Source organism: Musca domestica, unplaced genomic scaffold (genome assembly GCF_030504385.1).
Source record: "Musca domestica strain aabys unplaced genomic scaffold, Musca_domestica.polishedcontigs.V.1.1 18, whole genome shotgun sequence".
Lineage (NCBI taxonomy): Eukaryota > Metazoa > Arthropoda > Insecta > Diptera > Muscidae > Musca > Musca domestica.
The window spans coordinates 8444155-8462970 of record NW_026712238.1 but is presented as its reverse complement, the minus strand read 5'-3'; the positions used below and the strand labels follow the sequence as shown (position 1 = coordinate 8462970).

Genomic DNA, 18816 nt, shown 5'->3' with positions numbered 1-18816 from the left:
TGAATTCGGTCCTCGTTTTTTGCTTTCCATCACTGCCTTTTGTGTCATTGTTATTTATATTTTTAATTAAAATATAACACAAAAGAATTGCCAGTACGATCAAATATTTTCGATTCATAAAATTCGTATATTTGTGGGCATTATTTCAAGTTTTGACTCATGTAAATGTCGACCAAAAACCAATATGCTCAAAAACCGATTACAAAGAGTCCACTTTTTCGATTTTCACCACATACAGAACGATTTATCGAAAGTCGACATACGTTACCCTATTTTCACCACAGCCCGAATGTCGATTAATCGAAAGACGACTTACATAGCCCTAGCGCAAAAATCACCGTGAAGCCGTGGAGTAAACACGAAAGTCGGAGTATTTTTCTTTCTCGCGCGTACACGTTCGTTCGTTGATTCCGTCGTTGTGCTGCGTATGAATGTTTGTTGTGTGTATGTGTGACTCTTCACGAATGGGAGATATATTATTTTATAAAAGTTAAAACAAAAAAAAATTACCAGAAAGAAAGAAAAATAAAACCGAATTGTAACGAAATACGAATGTTAAAAATATATATTTTTTTGAAATATAAATTGTTACCTTTCCCCGCCTTACATTTCCGTGCCGTGTTCAAAGAAAGAAAAAATATTTAATTTTATTTTCTGTGTCGAGTGGAGGAGATAAATGTTGTTTTGTGGCTCCTTAACAAATGCGAGAATACGGCAGAAAGAAAAATTGTATAAAAGAAGTCAAAAGTAGTGAATGAATGTGAGTAAACCAACAAAACGAAAAAAGAGTTGTGGTTTTTGCTTTACTTTACTTAAAACAAGTTAAATTAAGAGGAAAATAAAACATGAATTGTTGCCAGTGTATAAATGAATAAGAATATTAAACAATTTTATTGAAGTTGCATAAAATTAATAAGAAGAAACCCAAAATATATTTGGTGTTTTCGAGTGCCTCTCTTATTGTATTTTTTTGTTGCTGATGTTGCTTTCCTTTGAGTGTGCCTGCCTTAAAAAAGAAAAACTAGTTTTCTTAACATTGTTGCTGTTAACCTCAAGTGTCTTGAAGTTTTTTAAAAGCCGAGGAAAAAGAAAAACGCTGAAAGTGAAAATATTGCTGTTTAAAGTGAATTACAATCAAAAATTTAAATATTGCCAAGACAAATAAAACCCTTTCATTGTAACAATTTAATAAAATACCTTTAATAATTCCTTAACATGTACTCCCCTCTCTTCCTCTCCACCAAGAGAGGAGATTAATTCTACGTGAAATTATAATTTTACTGTTGAGTAGTGTTGTGTATTTTGTGGTGCTCTGACTGTGTGTAAGTTCGTTCGTGTTTGTGTGTCTGTCTGTCGGTTTGTCTCCCTTGCAATGTTCTTCTCCCGTGTCATTACTACGACTCACGACTCCCTTTGTATTGTGTGGTGCACCTATCTCTTTCCAACCTTTTGTGTTAATGATACACAACATGATTTACCATTCAAACGACAACGGCAGCAACAACAATTATAGTGCAAAGTGTAGTGGAGAAAAACAAGACACCACCAACAAAAACAACAACATAACTACAATAATTTGAAATAACAGCAGCCAGCAAGCAAGCAACAACTTACAAACACATAAGTAGAAAAGTAAATAGAAGAAGTGTGAAGAAGTAGTAGGCAAAAAAAAACTCAAGAAGAAGAACCACAAACACCGAAAAATGAAAGAATAAACGAAAATAAAATCAAGAAAGCAGCAACAAGAAGTGGACAAATGTCAAATTGAAAGAAAAATACCCATACTCTAACTTGATTTCCTTGTTCTCTTCCTCGGAATAAAAGAAGACAGTAGCAGCTGTTCTCATAAGAGTGCAATTTTGTTGGGTTAATAATGGTGTTGTTGTTTGTTTGCTTTATTTTTGGCAAATGCAGGCTCTGTTGTGCAAAAAGTAATTTCTTGCAAGTTTAAAGGCTTTAAAAGAAGTGAAAAACCTTAAAAAAGTGGCAGCAAAAACAGAAAACAAAGAAAAACATGAATATTTATTAAATAAAACCTTTTTTTGTAGTGATTTAGTGGCTTTTAAAAAGTTTTTCTAATTTTGTGTTTTTTTTTTTTTTTCAATTTCTATTTTTCTAGTGCCCTGAAAGTGTGTGAAAGGAATCCAAAAAGCAATTAAAAATTCCCTTAAAAATCGTTGTTATTTTAATATCCAAAAAATATATTGTTGCGAAAGCTAATCCTTTCCCGCCTCCCTGCTTAAAACGCATTTCCCCCCAAATAAATTTATTGTGACAACAACAACAACAACGATAAAAACCATAAAGTGCTACTTTTAAAATTCCCACAAAAAAATAGTTTCCCCAAACAAAAAGTGAGCAAAGCAAATAAAGTGAACAAAACATGTTTTCGGAAGGCATATTTCCCATTGGCGATGGTCTTTTAGACATCGATGAGGAGCGGCTCAAAGGTTTGCTGGTTCCCGAGGATATCAACGAAATTTATGATGTTGAACAAACTCCATTTGCCAGGTAAGTGAAGCATAAAGTCAAAAAAGTGTTAAAAATGTTTGTGTTCTCCTTTAAGCTCCCGTGTTGTAAAAATGATTCTTTTGTTTTGAATGAAGTTGGAAATTTTGTTAAGGACTGCAATTCTTATCAGTTGGATACGTAGACGGATTGTTTCCGAAAGGTTTTTGGAACAGAGAAATTCATCTCCTATGTCCCAATTCACAGGTGAAAGGTTTGCCGGAATTAAAAAATGGTTTCAGAAGAAAAGGCCACAGAAAAGGGATCTTTTACTTCATTTAGCTCCCTTCTTCACAAGCTTCCTCTTCTGGGTGGGGATTAATATGACCCTTAAAATTCAATCTTTTTTGTCATCCGACTTATTTCAAAAAGTCTATTTTCCATATCTACGCACAGACCAACAGTTATAGCGAAATTTCGGAGAAGGAAAGTCGAAATTCTTTTCATTTAGTACCCTCCCACAGCCTTTAAAAAAGATTTTTAATAAAATGTTTTATTTGAATCCGAATTATTAGATAAACTTAATTTTCAACATCCGTCAGATGCCGAAAAATTTAGAATCTACTTTAATATGAAAAAATTATCCTTTCAAAAATTTCCCTTTCCACGGAAAATTCCTTGATTTCATAATGATTTTCCACTTACCCCAATCATTCCCACACTCTCAATTAACCCCTCCCTCCCGAGAGGACTCTTGATTTATACACATAATTTTGTTTTTCAACAAATTTTCATTTTCCTTTTGCGGGATATACAATTTTGTCCTAATTTTCCTCATTCACATATTTTTTTTGTTGTTGCGCTTGCTTTTCCTGTTGTCCCATTTGTTGCTCTTTGACACACATTTTTCTCGTTGTGTGTGTGGGTATGCGTGGCACAATTCAGTTGGGTGTGTGTGTGTATCACCCCGATTATCCTTTGTTGTCTGGACACTTTGCACAAAGAAAAAAGGAACGCAACAATATTACAATTACTTCCTCCACATGTCGCCGGCACCACCGCTTTAAGAAAATCCTTTTAAACAAGATTTTACCACCAATCACTTTATTTTAGTTCTTTCTTTTATTTTTTTTCATATCCTTTGTTTTTACTGTGGTAATCTGTGGTTAAGTCTTTGTGTCCTCTCCAGAGGCTCAGCAGGTGTTCCTCGCTTATTTTGTGGTATTTATTTCGTAAAGGATAACTGGTTTTTGTTATTTTTTTGATTGGGTAATTGGTTTCATGTGGAGGATCTTTGTAGGGACAGTTCTTATTGTTAATATTTATCTTGAAAATGTATTAATCTGTTTTAGGGAAGGATTCAACAGAACAAAAAGTTGTATCCTTGTATTTCCATCCATTTAATGGAAAATATGAGTCTTAAAAATTCTCCAAATTAGAAGAACACCTTATTGTTATTAGTTTTATGAAATATAGATTCATATTTGGAAAATGGATAAAGTTATGTTCCCAATAAAAACAAAGTACCATAAATTCAATAAAATTCAGTACATTTTCTGTTCCAGAACCTGCAGGAATCTACTATTTTTGCGATTTGTTTTTCGATATCATAAAGGAAAAATATGTTCTCATAGCAAAATGTTTCACATTCTTGAAGTTCTGAAATAGAATAATGATCCTTATTAACAATTTGTGGTATGGAAGTTGTCTTTGGGTCAAATTCTATTATCCGACGTCGAACAAATTTCAATCGAAATGATCAAGTATGCTCATTTTAGAAAAATGAAAAGAAGAAGAGGGCTTGATCGACACCATATGTCCTGACTTTGGACGAAAACTAGTTTCTACAACCGTTATTTTGATCTGGTATATTTGGCATATGAAGTGATACATACCCTCTTTATCAGAAACGTATGCTTTGGCCACTCAGAAACTGCTATTTTTTCTTATAGTTCCTTTTAATGATCGGCATAGAATCACATTCCGAGTCGATTTATGCATGTCCGTCCGTCCATCTGTCCATGTATTTTTGTAAACAAAGTATAGGTCGCATTTATTGCCCGATCGAGATGATATTTTGCACAAATCGTTTGTTTGGCCCAAGGACAAATCCTATTGAATTTGGAAATAATCGGTCGAAATTTAGATATAGCTCCCTCATATATCTTCGTCCGATTTGCCTTTTATTGTGCACCAAACGTGTAATATTAGGCCAAATTGAATGGAATTTGAAATGTAAAACCAAATTGAGTCTAGAAATAAGTGAGTCAAATTTTACGGAAATCGGTTCAGATATAGGTATAGCTCCCATATATATTCTTCATCCGATTTGTTAAATTTCTCCTCTACGGCCGTAATATGCACTCTGTAATAACGATCCTCGGAGAAAGATATCAAATACATTTCAGAAATACTTTTACCAAATTTTATAGAGATCGGTTCAGATTTGGATATAGCTCCCATATATATCTTTACGCGATTCCAAGTTTATTGTGCTCCAAAGGGTTAACAAAAACCCGAATTAAATGGATTTTGACACATACTAACGGATTTAGCCTGGAAGAAAGTCTATGAAATTTGGTGAAAATCGGTTAAAATATAGCTATTGGTCCCATACATATCTTTCTTCCGATTCTGTATTTTACTCCCTCCCACCCGTAAAATACTATCCATAACAAAGATATTTGGTGGCAACTATCAGATACAGTATAGAAATACATCTTCTGAATTTGAAAGAGATCGGTTCAGATGTGGATATAGCATCCATTTACATATATCTTCATATATATATATCTGTTTCAACTTTCAAGATATCCATCTCAAGTTCCTTAAGTCAGCGTTTTTTTTTTAAACAATATAATCTCTTGTTGGATAGGTATTTTAACAGCAAATTGCAAATAGATTTAGGCCTTATCCCTTCTTAAACCAGAAATTTCAGGTCAAACAGCCAGGTTCATCCCCTCAAGAAAATAAATTTTTAAACCACAAAGTTCGGGTCAAACAACCAGGAGGTTCATACCTCAAAAAAGTAAATTTTCCTTAAGTGTCTAAAAATGAAAGATTAAAGCTATGCAACTTTCTTAAATACCCTTATAAAAATTAAACTGTCTTACACCGTTCACCGACCCTATTTCCCGCTCACATGTGTGTTCTCAATTTTCGGAAATTCCAGCATTCCTCACCCATATTGTTCTCAGTTGTTAAAACATTCTCTTCTTATTTTCCTGTTCTTTAAATAAGCTTTTGTTTAAAATTATTAATTTTTTTGCATTGTTTTCTTAATATTGTTAAAAATAATCGATTTATCATTCCCCAATTGTTTTTTAATGGCAAGTTTTTTGTTTAACTTTAATTTTCTTATTGTTTCGAGTTTGTATTTAAAACATATTTTATTAAGTGAAAATGAAAGATATTTAAAATTCCATGTACCCGCCAAAAAATAGTCGCTCTATTGTTACAAATGCTTAAAATGTAGAAATTGAATTTTGGCGGTACTAAAATGTTAAAAAAAACCAATAATATTTGGAAAATGCTTTTCGATTTGAAAATTTCACGTAAGTAACTATTCAGTGTTTTGTTATCTGTTAGCATGTTTTCCCTTACCAAAAACACTTGCTTTTTGTAAGATGCTTTGAAATACAATTTCTGGCAGGACATTGTTCATTTATGAATGAATTCTCATAACTTTCTTTCATCCAGAACTATTAGTACTTCTTGAAAATAATCTGATTGATGCTACCGATTTTTTTCCATTATGGGAAATAGTTCAAAATTGAATTCAAAATTTATGATCTGCCCTGCAGCCTTTATAAAAATTTGGGAATAGCAAATTTGAACACATATTGATGTCAGCAGATTTTGAAAATTAAACACAAAAATGTATATCTGGTCTAATGCTTGGTATTGAAAATGGCCTATATTGGTCTCCGTTCATGTCAAGTCCTCCGCTAAAACGATACCTTCGTACCAAAATACTTCCGTACTATTTTCATTTTTTATATTCTTCCTGCGGAAGAGTTCAGAATACTTTAAAATTGGTTGTGTCGAAGGATATTTTGAAGATCATATCCATATTTTTCCTCCGAGGCGAATTAGATATTCGATTTTGGGTAAATTGAGACTTACCCAATTTTTTTACCCTCCACCGTGGAGGGTATATTAAGTTTGCCATTCGGTTTGTAACACCTCGAAACATAAATTTTAGACCCCACAAAGCTTATATTTCTTGATTAGCATCTAATTCGATGTTGATTTAACTAAGACCGTCCGTCTGTCAGTGGAAATCAGTCTAACATCCGAACGAATTGAAGTAGGTTGATAAAATTTAACTCAAAAGTGTGTTTCTTCTGCAGGACTTGCGGTATTGGTAATGGGATATATAGGTCCAAGTTTAGGTATAACCCCCATATAACTGTTCCTCCCTTTAATCGGTATTTTCATTATTTTAGCGACATTTTTCACCGGAATTGTTTCAAATTACGTATTTGCACTTCCTAACGGGTACTACAGCCTGTGACAGAAAATTGCTTATGCAGGTTCAGATCTTTCTATAGCCCCCATATAACTGTACCCGCCTATATTCGGTATTTTGATAATTTTATGGACATTTTGAGGAATTGTTTCAAATTTATTAATTTTAGTTCGTAATGGGCCCTACAGCATGTGAGGGAAAATTTACAATGCAGGTCAACGTCTTTGTATAGCCCCAGTGACAGAAAATTGCTTGTGCAGGTTCAGATCTTCCGTTAGCCCTCATAAAAGGGTATTATTGACCAGAATTGTTTCAAACATCACATTTGCAGTTCGTAACGGGTTCTACAGCCTGTGACAGAAAATTGATCATTGCACCCCCCCCCCCCCCCCCCATATGACGGTACCTCCCTTTATTCGGTATTTTGCTGATTTCGTGTTTGAAATTCCTAATGGGTACTACAGTCTGTTGGTTTTCTATGCAGATCCAGATCTTCGTATAGCCACTAAATTTCGGTACCTCCCTATATTTGGTATTTTCCACATTTTCCCAACAATATATGGTAAATGGATTATATCTTAAAATATTCAATATTTGTACAAATGAATGGCCCATTCAGTTCTTCAGAAAATAATTTATAGGCATTTTATATATTTTTCCAAGCTGGAAAAATATTTTTTCTGGAGTTAATTTTGAACAAATCTAGAAGTGTTCAAATTTATTTCAAAATTAGTTAAAGCATAAAAAATCTCCTAAAATGTTTGCCATAGGTATACACAATAAATCAGAGGAAACCAGAAATGTCTACCAGATTTTGACTGTTTCATTTTCTCAAAACAAGTTTTAGAGTTTCTTTTCCGTTTTAGGGGCTTTTTGCTTTTGTTGTATCTTTTTTTTTTTTGCATTAAATTGTCTTGTTTTTAGTTTCTATAGACGGACGCTACAGCCAGAGAGACAGACAGACAACTACTCTAATGGATACAAATGCGTTGTCTTCTGCCGAAACCGAATGCAAGAAGCAGCCGCCATAGCAGACCAATAGACAGCAGACCGACATACAGACAGACTAAATTCACATTTCTTTTGCTAAGTTTGTGTTTTTTGTTTTTATTATCAAACATTAGCCGACTCAATCAAACAACAGACAGCCGGTTCTTGTTTTGGCAAAAAAAAAAAAAAAAGACGGCAGATACGAGAGGAAAACCAGAAGAAGAAATGGAGGGATGGACAAATACTAGTCTTTGGTTTACTTTGGTCGCCATCCATATCCATTCCCATCTCTCCACCCTGATTCCGGGGAGTAGCAGCCAAACTTCTTTCGTGTTATAATTCTTTTCAATTTCGCTGACTGACTGACTGCTCGCTTTTATTGTTGTTGTCTTCTTCAGCTGCTTCTTCTGTTATAATTTGACGTTGATTTTGCTCGCAATGTCCGTTCGCCGAGGAACCATGACGAACAAAGATGACGACGATGATGATGATGATGGTCGGTGGTGGTCTTGGAAAATGAAATGGTTTTCTTATTTTCGATTTGAGTTGTTTGTGTTATTGCAGAATTGCATGCCGACTCTTTTCCCTTTCAACATCTCGGCAAAAAAAAAAAAAAAAACACTTTCTTGATTTTATTTAAATTCCATAGCTTTTGCTGGAAATAATTGCCATAAATTTTTATTATGTTTCCATTTTTCTTCACCATCTCTGTTTGGGTCATTATGGCTTTTTACTTTCTTTTGATCATGAAATATTACAATTTGCATTAGAGATTTGGAGGCTTTGGTAATGGAATTTTTTGTTATAGAATTATACTGGGACAATCATAAAATTTGAAAAAAAAAAAAAAAACATTGAAGTAAATTAAAGAGGGTTTTTAAAAATTCTACTTTGAAGTCGGGGTCAATTATTGCCCATTATCTTGGATTTTCAAAACATATTTTTTTTAAAGAGATCGTGGGGTTATTTGGGAGATATGTAAGGAATATTCTGGAGTTTTATCAAAAAAATTCTTTTATTGTAAATTCTTTTTTATTAATTTAAACTTTAGTTCAGAAATTGACGACAGATATTTTTGAGAATATTTTTTAATGTGGATTAGAACTTTAAATAACAACATCCGGCTGTTTTTGAGCGTTATGAAAATCCAAACTGCTTTCTTCACCAAAAGTGACGTTATTTTGGTATTTTTATATTTGGTATCACTTAGTTTAGGTCCTGGCCAGGGACACAAGAAAGAAAGAAAGAACCGGAATTTTTTTTACAATATTTTTTTTTGGCGTTTTACACTTTTTATACCCTCAGCCATATGGCTAGGATATATACCATTTGATACGGCCAAAACGTGCCTTCTCGAAATAACGGTTTTAGAAAATAGGACTCTTTGGACCAACTCCGCTTCAGGACATTTGGAGTCGATTTGGTACAAACGGTCCGCTCCGGCTGGTACCTCTACCACAAAAGGTCAAAATTTTCAAAAAATATACCCTCTCTCTTTTTCTAAGAAGTATATATATATATATATATATATATATATATATATTTATATTTATATATATACCAGAAGTACCTCGGAAGAGGTACCAGAAATAGCGGGCCGATATTGCCCATCACCAAGTTTGTAACAAATCGGATACTCCCTCCAAAATTTATGGTACGCATCAGCCAGCAGATATTTCAAATATATATATATATATATTTATATATATATATATATATATATATATATATATATATGTATATATATATATATATATATATATATATATATATATATATATATATATATATATATATATATATATATATATATATATATATATATATATATATATATATATATATATATATATATACTTCTTAGAAAAAGAGAGAGGGTATATTTTGAATAATTATAACACTTATAAAATGTGATGTAAGAGTCCGATTGTCTTCAAATTACACACATCACAATATCTTTGCTTACCCAAGGTCTGGTGTGAAGATCGGTGCGTCCTTTCTGGTACCTCCCTCACAAAAGGCCAAAATTTTGAATATTCATTAAACTCATAAAAGGCGGAACTAACATCCGATTCCATTTAGACTTGGCACATCTGAATATTTCTATGAACAAACGATTGAGATAGATATAGGACCATTCCTTTTAGTACCTACCCCACAAAGGGTCAAAGTTTTGAAGAACCCAAACGTTTATAAAATCCGAAATAAGCACCAGGTTCTCTTTATATTTCACACATTCCATTATTATATGTGTGAATACTAACACAAGATCTGTTGTCAAGATGGAATATATCGGTTCTCTCCTTCTGGTACCTCCCCCAAAAAGGGTCAACATTTTGAATATCCATGCCCATAACTCCTTAAATATTGAGTTTTCAGGGTTTTTAGCTATTATTTGTGATCATTTTGTTAGGCATGAATTACTGAATATTTTAAAATGGCCATAACTCCTTAAATATTGAGATTTCAACGTTTTTAGCTAATATTTGTGAGCTACTAAAACTCGAAATTAACATCCGATTCCATTTAGAATTGGCACATCTCAATATTTCCATCAACACAAGATCTGTTATAAAGTGGTGGTGATCGGACCATTTCTTCTGGTACCTCGCACAGATATGGTTCAAGATTATGAGAAATCAAACGCTCAAATGAAGCGAAATAAGCATTCAACTCTATTCAAATTTCACACATACAAACATTTTTGTTAGATCTGTTGTGAAGATAATATATAGCTGCGAACCCCTTGTGGTTACTCACCCACAAAGGGTCACAATTTTCAATACTTTTATCTATCATAACTTACGGAACATGTCAGCGATTTTTTACAATTTGCTATATCTGAATATTTCTCTCAACCAGAAACTTGGGATGAATATGGATTTTATGATGAAGTTACGAATATAGTTTAGGTCCAATATGAAATGGACAATATTGGTTCATTCCTTCAGAACCCACTCCATAGAGGGTCGAGAGTTTGAATAATCATAATAGAAATTAAAATATATTTAAATATTTGAACATTGGCTGAGGGTATACGTCTGTCGGCAGAACCGTCCGCTACTTTTTAACTTGTTTTTGGTACATATTGACTGACAATTTCGATTTCAGAAAGCTTTCAAAATATTCCCTTAAACCCTTTTCGGCAATCGCACGCTGTCAGGAAATCGAAAACTTGGAATTATTGTTTTTATTTTCTCAGGAAAAATTCCAAATGTCAGCGGCCGTAGCATTAGAAAACTTTTGTTTTTCAAAACTCATGTGGCTGTTCTGACTTTGTCATTTAACAACAGCAACAGCAACAACAACAACCCGTATCAAGAATTCCAAAAAAAAAGTTTGTTCATGTCAAACAGGCTGGCTGGGGTACATTCGCTCTCCGTTAGAATGAGTCACAAAAGCATGTAGGTGCTGCCTGACCAGCTTAGGTAGCCGGGTTGTACCTGCAGCAAAGCCTTCAATTTAATGTCTAAAAAAAATGAAACACAAATTGACAACTGCAAATATAGCTAACAATAATCTTCGGCTGGTCAGTCGAGAAATATTCTAATATGAAATATTACAAATAATTAATTTAAGAATTAAAAATATACAAAATCCCAAACCAAACTCGTTAGCTTGTAAAAAAAAATCGTTCCAACAAGTGCCATAACGTTTAGCTTAGATATGTAGGCATCCACTTTAACTTTTGATTTAGTATTGACTCCAACATAAAATTTTCAAATTCAAACAAGGTTTCTTTGTCGAAGGCGCATGACGTTGCCAAGCAGATAAGAGATCTCCAGTGTTTGTATTAAAACAAAAACAAGTAAAAAAGCTGTAAGTTCGGCCGGACCGAACATTGAATACCCTCCACCATTTCGAAATGTTCAAAAAATAAAATCCGTTAAAAAGTTCTGTTAAAATCTTAAAAATACCGAATATAGCCGTTATACTGGGGTCTATACGACATGGACTTTTAATACACATTGTTTGGAATAAGCCATTACTATATTCAAATTTGAAACTTGAAATAAATGGTGAATATCATAATACCGTATATAGCGATGTACCATTATATCGGAGCTATATGAAGACCTGAACCTGCATAGAAAATTTTCTGTCACAGGCTGTAGTATCCATTACGAACTTCAAATAAAACATTTCAAACTATTTTGGTGAGTGAGTATTGTGCCTAAAATCGTCAAAATACCGAATTTGGAGGAACTGACATATGGGGTCAATACGAAGATCTGGACCTGTATACACAATTTTCTGTCACAGACTGTAGTTCCCATTACGAACTCTAAATATGTAATTTGAAACTACTCCGGTGAGAAATGACGCTAAAATGATCAAAATACCGAATATTGGAAGTTATCGTTATATGGTGGCTATACGAAGACCGACACAGACAATTTTCTGTCTTAGGCTGTAGTACAGATTTCGAACTTCAAATACCAAATTTGAAACAATTCCGGTGAATAATGTCGCTACAATCAACAAAGAACCGAATATCCGGAGGTACGGTTATATGGGAGCTATACGAAGACGTGGACCTGCACTGACAATTTTCTGTCTTAGGCTGTAGCATCTATTTCGAACTTCAAATACCAAATTTAAAACAATTCCGATGAATATTGTCGCAAAAATCATGAAAATACCGAATATCGGGAGGTACCATTATATGGGGGCTATACCAAAACGTGGACCTACATGACCCATTTTCAATACCAAGAGTCCTGCTGACATAATGTACATTTGAGTAAAATTTTATCAATCTACTTCAATTCGTTTGGAAGCTAGAGTGATTTCCACAGACGGACGGACATCGCTAAAACGACATAGAATTTTATGCTGATCAGTAATATATATACTTTGTGGATATTTCGAGGTGTTACAAACGGAATGACAAACTTAATATACCCTCCATAGTATGGTGGAGGGTTTAAAAAATTCTAGATAGCCAAATCATTTGGAGTATTTTTTCTCTCTTACTCTCTAGCAAAAAGCAATAATTAGATCATAATTATTTTTTGATTTACAATTTAAAAAGAACTAAAAAATCGATATTCAAACCATCTAGCCCCTCTTCCCCATACTCTCCTTCATTCGTTATCTACTCAGAATGGTTACTTGGTTTTCTTTCGTTCGATTTTAACAAAAACTTACTACCCACTTGGGAATTTGTCACTTTTATTTTTGTCATCTCTTATTTTTTATTTTCTGACTTCATTTGCATTGTCTGTCAGTCCGTCTGTCCCTCCATCTGTTTCGGTTTTGTGGGAAAACATTATGGTGATTATTTGGTTGACTGACTTCTTATCATTATCTGGACTCGCTGACTACTAGACTAACTAAACCGCCTGGCAGTAGCTCTCTGTCTGTCTGTCTGTCTGTCTGTCTGTCTTTCGGTCTATCTATTTGTCTCTCCCATAAATTCTTGACATTCCTGACATTCTACGCTGTGTAATAATCACAAAAATTCCGTATATTTTTCTTTTGTATTAAATGTAGCTTATCTCTAGTGATTGCTTGTTCTTTACTCGCTTGCGATTTGCTTGCTTGTGAGTGAAAATGTGTACTTCTGAAGGTATTAACGTGCAATGTGATGACTGTTTTTTTATTTTGTAATTTTTCTCTGTTTTGTTACTTTTTTTTGGTTTTCACATTAAAAATGAGATTATGAAGAATTAAATGTTTTTCGTTTGTAAAATACATGCCATCACAGTTGCTTTGACTTGTCATGTTTGGATATTCTCCTTTGACGTTTCGAGTAGGAAAGGCTGAGAAGAGATTATACCTGCGGTCAAAGAAAATCCCTTTTGTTGATTGCATACGATTTGGAAGATGCCCGTGAAGATAAATTGTAAAATATAAATGCAATGTGTTGGTGCGCAAGGGGTTAATTGAAAAATAGTTTTTTTTAATATTAATGATTTTTACCATTTTTTTTGGATAAATCAACGTATTTTTAAATTAATTTAAATTAAATTAACTAATTAAAATAATTTAACAGGAAAATAACCCAATTTCCCGACGAGGACGAATAACCAGAGTGGTGTTGGCGGTAGGGAAACTGCATGGAAAATGCTGAATTGCACAAAAACTATGCTAGCTGCGTCATTGAGGCGGGTCTTAAATGAAAGGTCTCGAGGAGTACTTTCTGGCTATATATGCCTTATATTCCCAACTGATTTCAGATAATCGAATTTTTTCGATTTTCTAACCAAAGTGGCGGATTCGGTAGGGAAACTGCATGGAAAATGCTGAATTGCACAAAAACTATGCTAGCTGCGTCATTGAGGCGGGTCTTAAATGAAAGGTCTCGAGGAGTACTTTCTGGCTATATATGCCTTATATTCCCAACTGATTTCAGATAATCGAATTTTTTCGATTTTCTAACCAAAGTGCAGTTTCCCTACTGAAACCGCCACTTTGGTTAGAAAATCGAAAAAATTCGATTATCTGAAATCAGTTGGGAATATAAGGCAAGAAAGGGAATATAAGGTTAGAAAATCGAAAAAATTCGATTATCTGAAATCAGTTGGGAATATAAGGCATATATAGCCAGAAAGTACTCCTCGAGACCTTTCATTTAAGACCCGCCTCAATGACGCAGCTAGCATAGTTTTTGTGCAATTCAGCATTTTCCATGCAGTTTCCCTACCGAAACCGCCACTTTGGTTAGAAAATCGAAAAAATTCGATTATCTGAAATCAGTTGGGAATATAAGGCATATATAGCCAGAAAGTACTCCTCGAGACCTTTCATTTAAGACCCGCCTCAATGACGCAGCTAGCATAGTTTTTGTGCAATTCAGCATTTTCCATGCAGTTTCCCTACCGCCAACACCACTCTGGTTATTCGTCCTCGTCGGGAAATTGTGTCATTTTCCTGTTAAATTAATTTAATTAGTTAATTTAATTTAAATTAATTTAAAAATACGTTGATTTATCCAAAAAAATGGTAAAAATCATTAATATTAAAAAAAAACTATTTTTCAATTAACCCCTTGCGCACCAACACATTGCATTTATATTTTACAATTTATCTTCACGGGCATATTTGGAAGAATGTTAAAAAAATAATTCCAATAAGCCCTTGCTTCCTTGCAGGTATAAAGGAAGAAGGAGGAGGAAGTTCTCTAAGCTAAAAAAACTTAAGGTTTTGTGAAATACAATTCGAAAAATTGTCTGTAAAATATTGGGAAATCGACATAGAACTTATAAATTTGGTTATACTACTTTGATGCATTTTTGTTTTCTATTTTAAAATGTGGTTTTGAACTTAGCTGTCACTTTAGGTTTTCCCACAGATTTTATTTTTGGAACAAAAATTATTCAGTTTGCATTGATAACATATTTATAGGTATTTTGAAGTAAGACCAATTTTTTTTCTGGAAGATAGTTTTAGGGAATTCAGCTATTTTTGTTTAACTGCCATTTGTGATTTGTAATTATTTTGTGGCACATAAATTAAAAATTTTATTTTTTGGACAATTTTTATTACTATTTAGCTATAGATGTACGTTAAGTTATTTCTTATTGTTATAACTTCCTTATAAAATATCGATTTAACTTAGCTGCAATGTTTGCATAAATATTGTGGCAGATATATGAAAATTATTCTTTTTTAGCCAACCAATTAACAAAGTATTGGGTTACATGTTAGAAGTCCTATTGGTGAAAGCATGAGTTCAAGTTTCCACAAAAATCCAGGGCCGGGAGCTATAAAGACAAGTTCTGTAAGCTAAAAAACTTCAGGTTTGGATCAGGATTTGTGAAATCCAAGGCAAAAAATGTTCTGTAAAAAGTTGCCAAATTTGACAGCAAAGTTTTCGAAATCTTCAAAGAACTTTTTCCAAGTTATTTCCTTTTTAAAATCTGGGGTTTAACTTAACTGCCGCTTGGCGTTTTGTCACAGATTTTTTTGGTCATTCTTTTATCAGACAATCTCTTAAGTATCGATAACTTACAGGGTGAGATAAAAAACTGCAACAAAGTCAAAGGCCATAATTTTTACATTTTTTTTTTAATTTTATTTAATGAAATCAAAAAATGTCGGAAATAGCATCAAATTTGAGAAAAAGTTTAGATTTGTTCGAATTGGTCACCTTTGGCACGAATTATGGCCTTCAGAATGCCAATGAAACCGTCACACTCTACCCGAATGTTGCTCTGTGGTATTTTGGCCCATTCCCGGCGTAGCGCTTGCTTGAGCTGATCGACACATAGGTATTTTTAGTGCCAACCTTGCTTTCCAAAATACTCCAGACACAATAGTCCAACGGATTTGTATCCGGAGATTTTGGTGGCCATTGTGCGCTGAAAGTGAAGCGAGGAACCTCATTTTGTAACCATTCTTGGGTGGCGCGTGCTGAGTGCGATGGTGCTGAGTCCTGTTGGAATATCCAAGGTATGCGGCCAAAATGTTTGCGTGCCCAAGGCTTTAATACACCCTCAAGAATATTTTCGCTATAATATTCGCCATTTATTCTGATGCCACGGTCGATTTATACGAGCGGAGAATGACTTTCGGCTGTTATGGTGGCCCACAGCATCACCATGGCCGGCGCTTGAGTTCTGGTGGCCAACCGAGGGTGCACAAACTGCTGGACACGAATGTTTTTTCACCACTTTCGGCCAAGCGAAGCAACTCTTTAGCTCTTTTGAGTCTATTATCCTTCTGTTGCGGTGTAAGTTCTTGCACTTTTTGGAATTTCAATGGCTTACACCGAGCTCATTTGCCGAAAGGGTTTCGCAAGTTTCGATCAAGTCGCTTTTTTACTTTTCGAACCATTTCTGTTGATGTTGCTGTTTTCTTCCGTACACTTCCTTGACGTCGGGCTACGCTACCAGTATGACGGTAACGAGCGATGGTACGAGACACAAAAGACTCATTCACATTTAAATGATGTAGTGCTCTAACGATAGCCACTTGTTGTTTTCCAGCCAAATATAAAGAAATCACACTATCACGCTTGAATTCCATCACGAATAACTTTTTTTCTGGAAAATTCTCACCAAAATGCTTTTGTACGCTCACTGGAATAATGCTAACAGCTGTCGGACGAGTGGATTAGAAATGACATCACTCCAAAGTTGGTTGCAGTTTTTTCATCTCACCCTGTACTTTTCCGAATTTTATACTTATTTTTTTAAGTTTTCTATAGCTCATAAAAATCACCCTTTATAGGGGCTTAAATAGTATAGCCAAAATAGCTGGAATTCTGTTGAGATCTTTCAATTTTTAAACCTAATATTCTTGAAGAAAAAACTCATATCAAACTTTGCTGCCCTTATTTACATGTTCCACTTTTCCTGCATAACCTGAATTCAAAATGGTTTGTTGGTTGTTCATATGCCTACATAACCCCTCCATAACAATTTCTAGAACGTTATGAATACAAATAAAAATAATAATAAAAAAAGAACTGGCGAAAAATAAAGTCACAACAAAGAAAGTCACACAGTTAGTTATCTACAACAGCACGAAGCAAAAGTGAAAAACACCAACAACAATAATGATAATGATAATAATGGTTAATAATAATAAAAAACAACAACAACAACAACATCAACACATAAATCAAAAAATGCGTCATCTCATGGCCCAAAAGAACATGAGTAGTCAGTCTCTCGTTTTTGTATCTAATTTGGAATTCATTAAACGTGGACTAGTGTGTTTTTTCGATACATTATTTTTTACCTTCTCATTCTCGATGTTTGAGGTCTTCAAAGAAAAGATATATTCAAGAACAAGGGCCGAAAGAAAGAGAGTTGCTGCTTTTATCTATAAAATAGATATTTTTGGTCGATTTTGGAGAAGGGAGAATTGGGAGAAGAAATTTATTATACAAATTATTTAAATTAGATATTAATCGATTTTAGAGAAGTTGGAATGTGAGTTATTAAAAATTAAAAAATAAGGATTTTATAATCTATAGATGGAATCATCCCACATATGAAAACAAACATAAACGAATCAAACTTTATTTCACTTTAGTTTAAAAGCATAAAATCGAGAATCAACAATTGAAAGATCAAAAAGTCGACTTGTTTTTGTTGGAGGCAAAAATCGAAAAGTCAAAAAGCAGAGATGATGTTTTCTGCAACTTGTACCCAATTCAAGTTCCAAAACTCAGGAAAAAAACTGTCATACCCAGTAACAAATCTCATTACTTATTAATGGATTTAATAAGTGCCTATTATACCCTCAGTCATTTGGCGGCCATATCCTCTGTATATATCATTAGATACGGCCAACATTTGCATCGTCGAAAAAGCGGTGTTAGAGCCTAGGTCTCTTTGGGTCAAATCCGTTTCTGGATATTGGGAGTCGATCTAGGGGTGTCTACAATCTTTACAAAGTTGTATTTTCTCCTTGTTAAAATAACGAAGTGGCGCCCAACGTGCGGTTGTTTTGTTTTCACATTTTCACCCGGTTGGAATAAATCCCTAAAAAATTAAATGTAAAATCTTTTGAAAAAGAGAGACAAAATCTAGTAAATCCTTAAATTAGCGGCTGTCTAGTTTTGGCATTATTTGTATAAGTGGCGCCCAACGAGGAGTAATTTCGTGCGTCCGTCTTGCTGGTTGGCTATCTGGGGGCACCATAACTCTCGAAGGGAGTATCCGATATGGTCCAAACTTGGTACACCGTAATATTATTATCAAATTTTGATAGAGTTCGGAGATGGAAAATATCAGCCGCTTCCTTCTGGTATCTCCCCCGCAAAAATGTCAAAACTTTCACAGAAAATCATTTACCTCACAGAACAAGAAAGCATTGTCTTATTTTGTTTAAACTTTGCATATCCTCATGTTTTTTATCATAGCTAGGTCAGCTGGAAAATAGACATTGTCGGCTCACTTCATAAAGTACCCTCCTCCCCAAAGGTTTTAAATTTTGAATAACTATAACTC

At 34.0% G+C, this 18816-nt stretch overlaps 1 protein-coding gene across 2 annotated transcripts in view; it reads left to right on the top strand.

Annotated features, from left to right (window-relative positions):
* Positions 1-314: 314 nt before the first annotated feature.
* Positions 315-18816, top strand: part of LOC101900001 (death-associated protein kinase related) — a 381165-nt gene continuing 362663 nt past the window's right edge. The window contains exons 1-2 of one of the 2 annotated variants that reach the window (XM_059120919.1): positions 315-760; positions 2120-2511. In XM_059120919.1, the coding sequence (XP_058976902.1) occupies positions 2384-2511 (128 nt within the window). In that variant the 5' untranslated portion in view covers positions 315-760; positions 2120-2383. Of the gene's footprint in view, positions 761-1184; positions 1932-2119; positions 2512-18816 lie in introns of those variants that run through there. The other variant, XM_059120920.1, reaches the window with a different exon arrangement.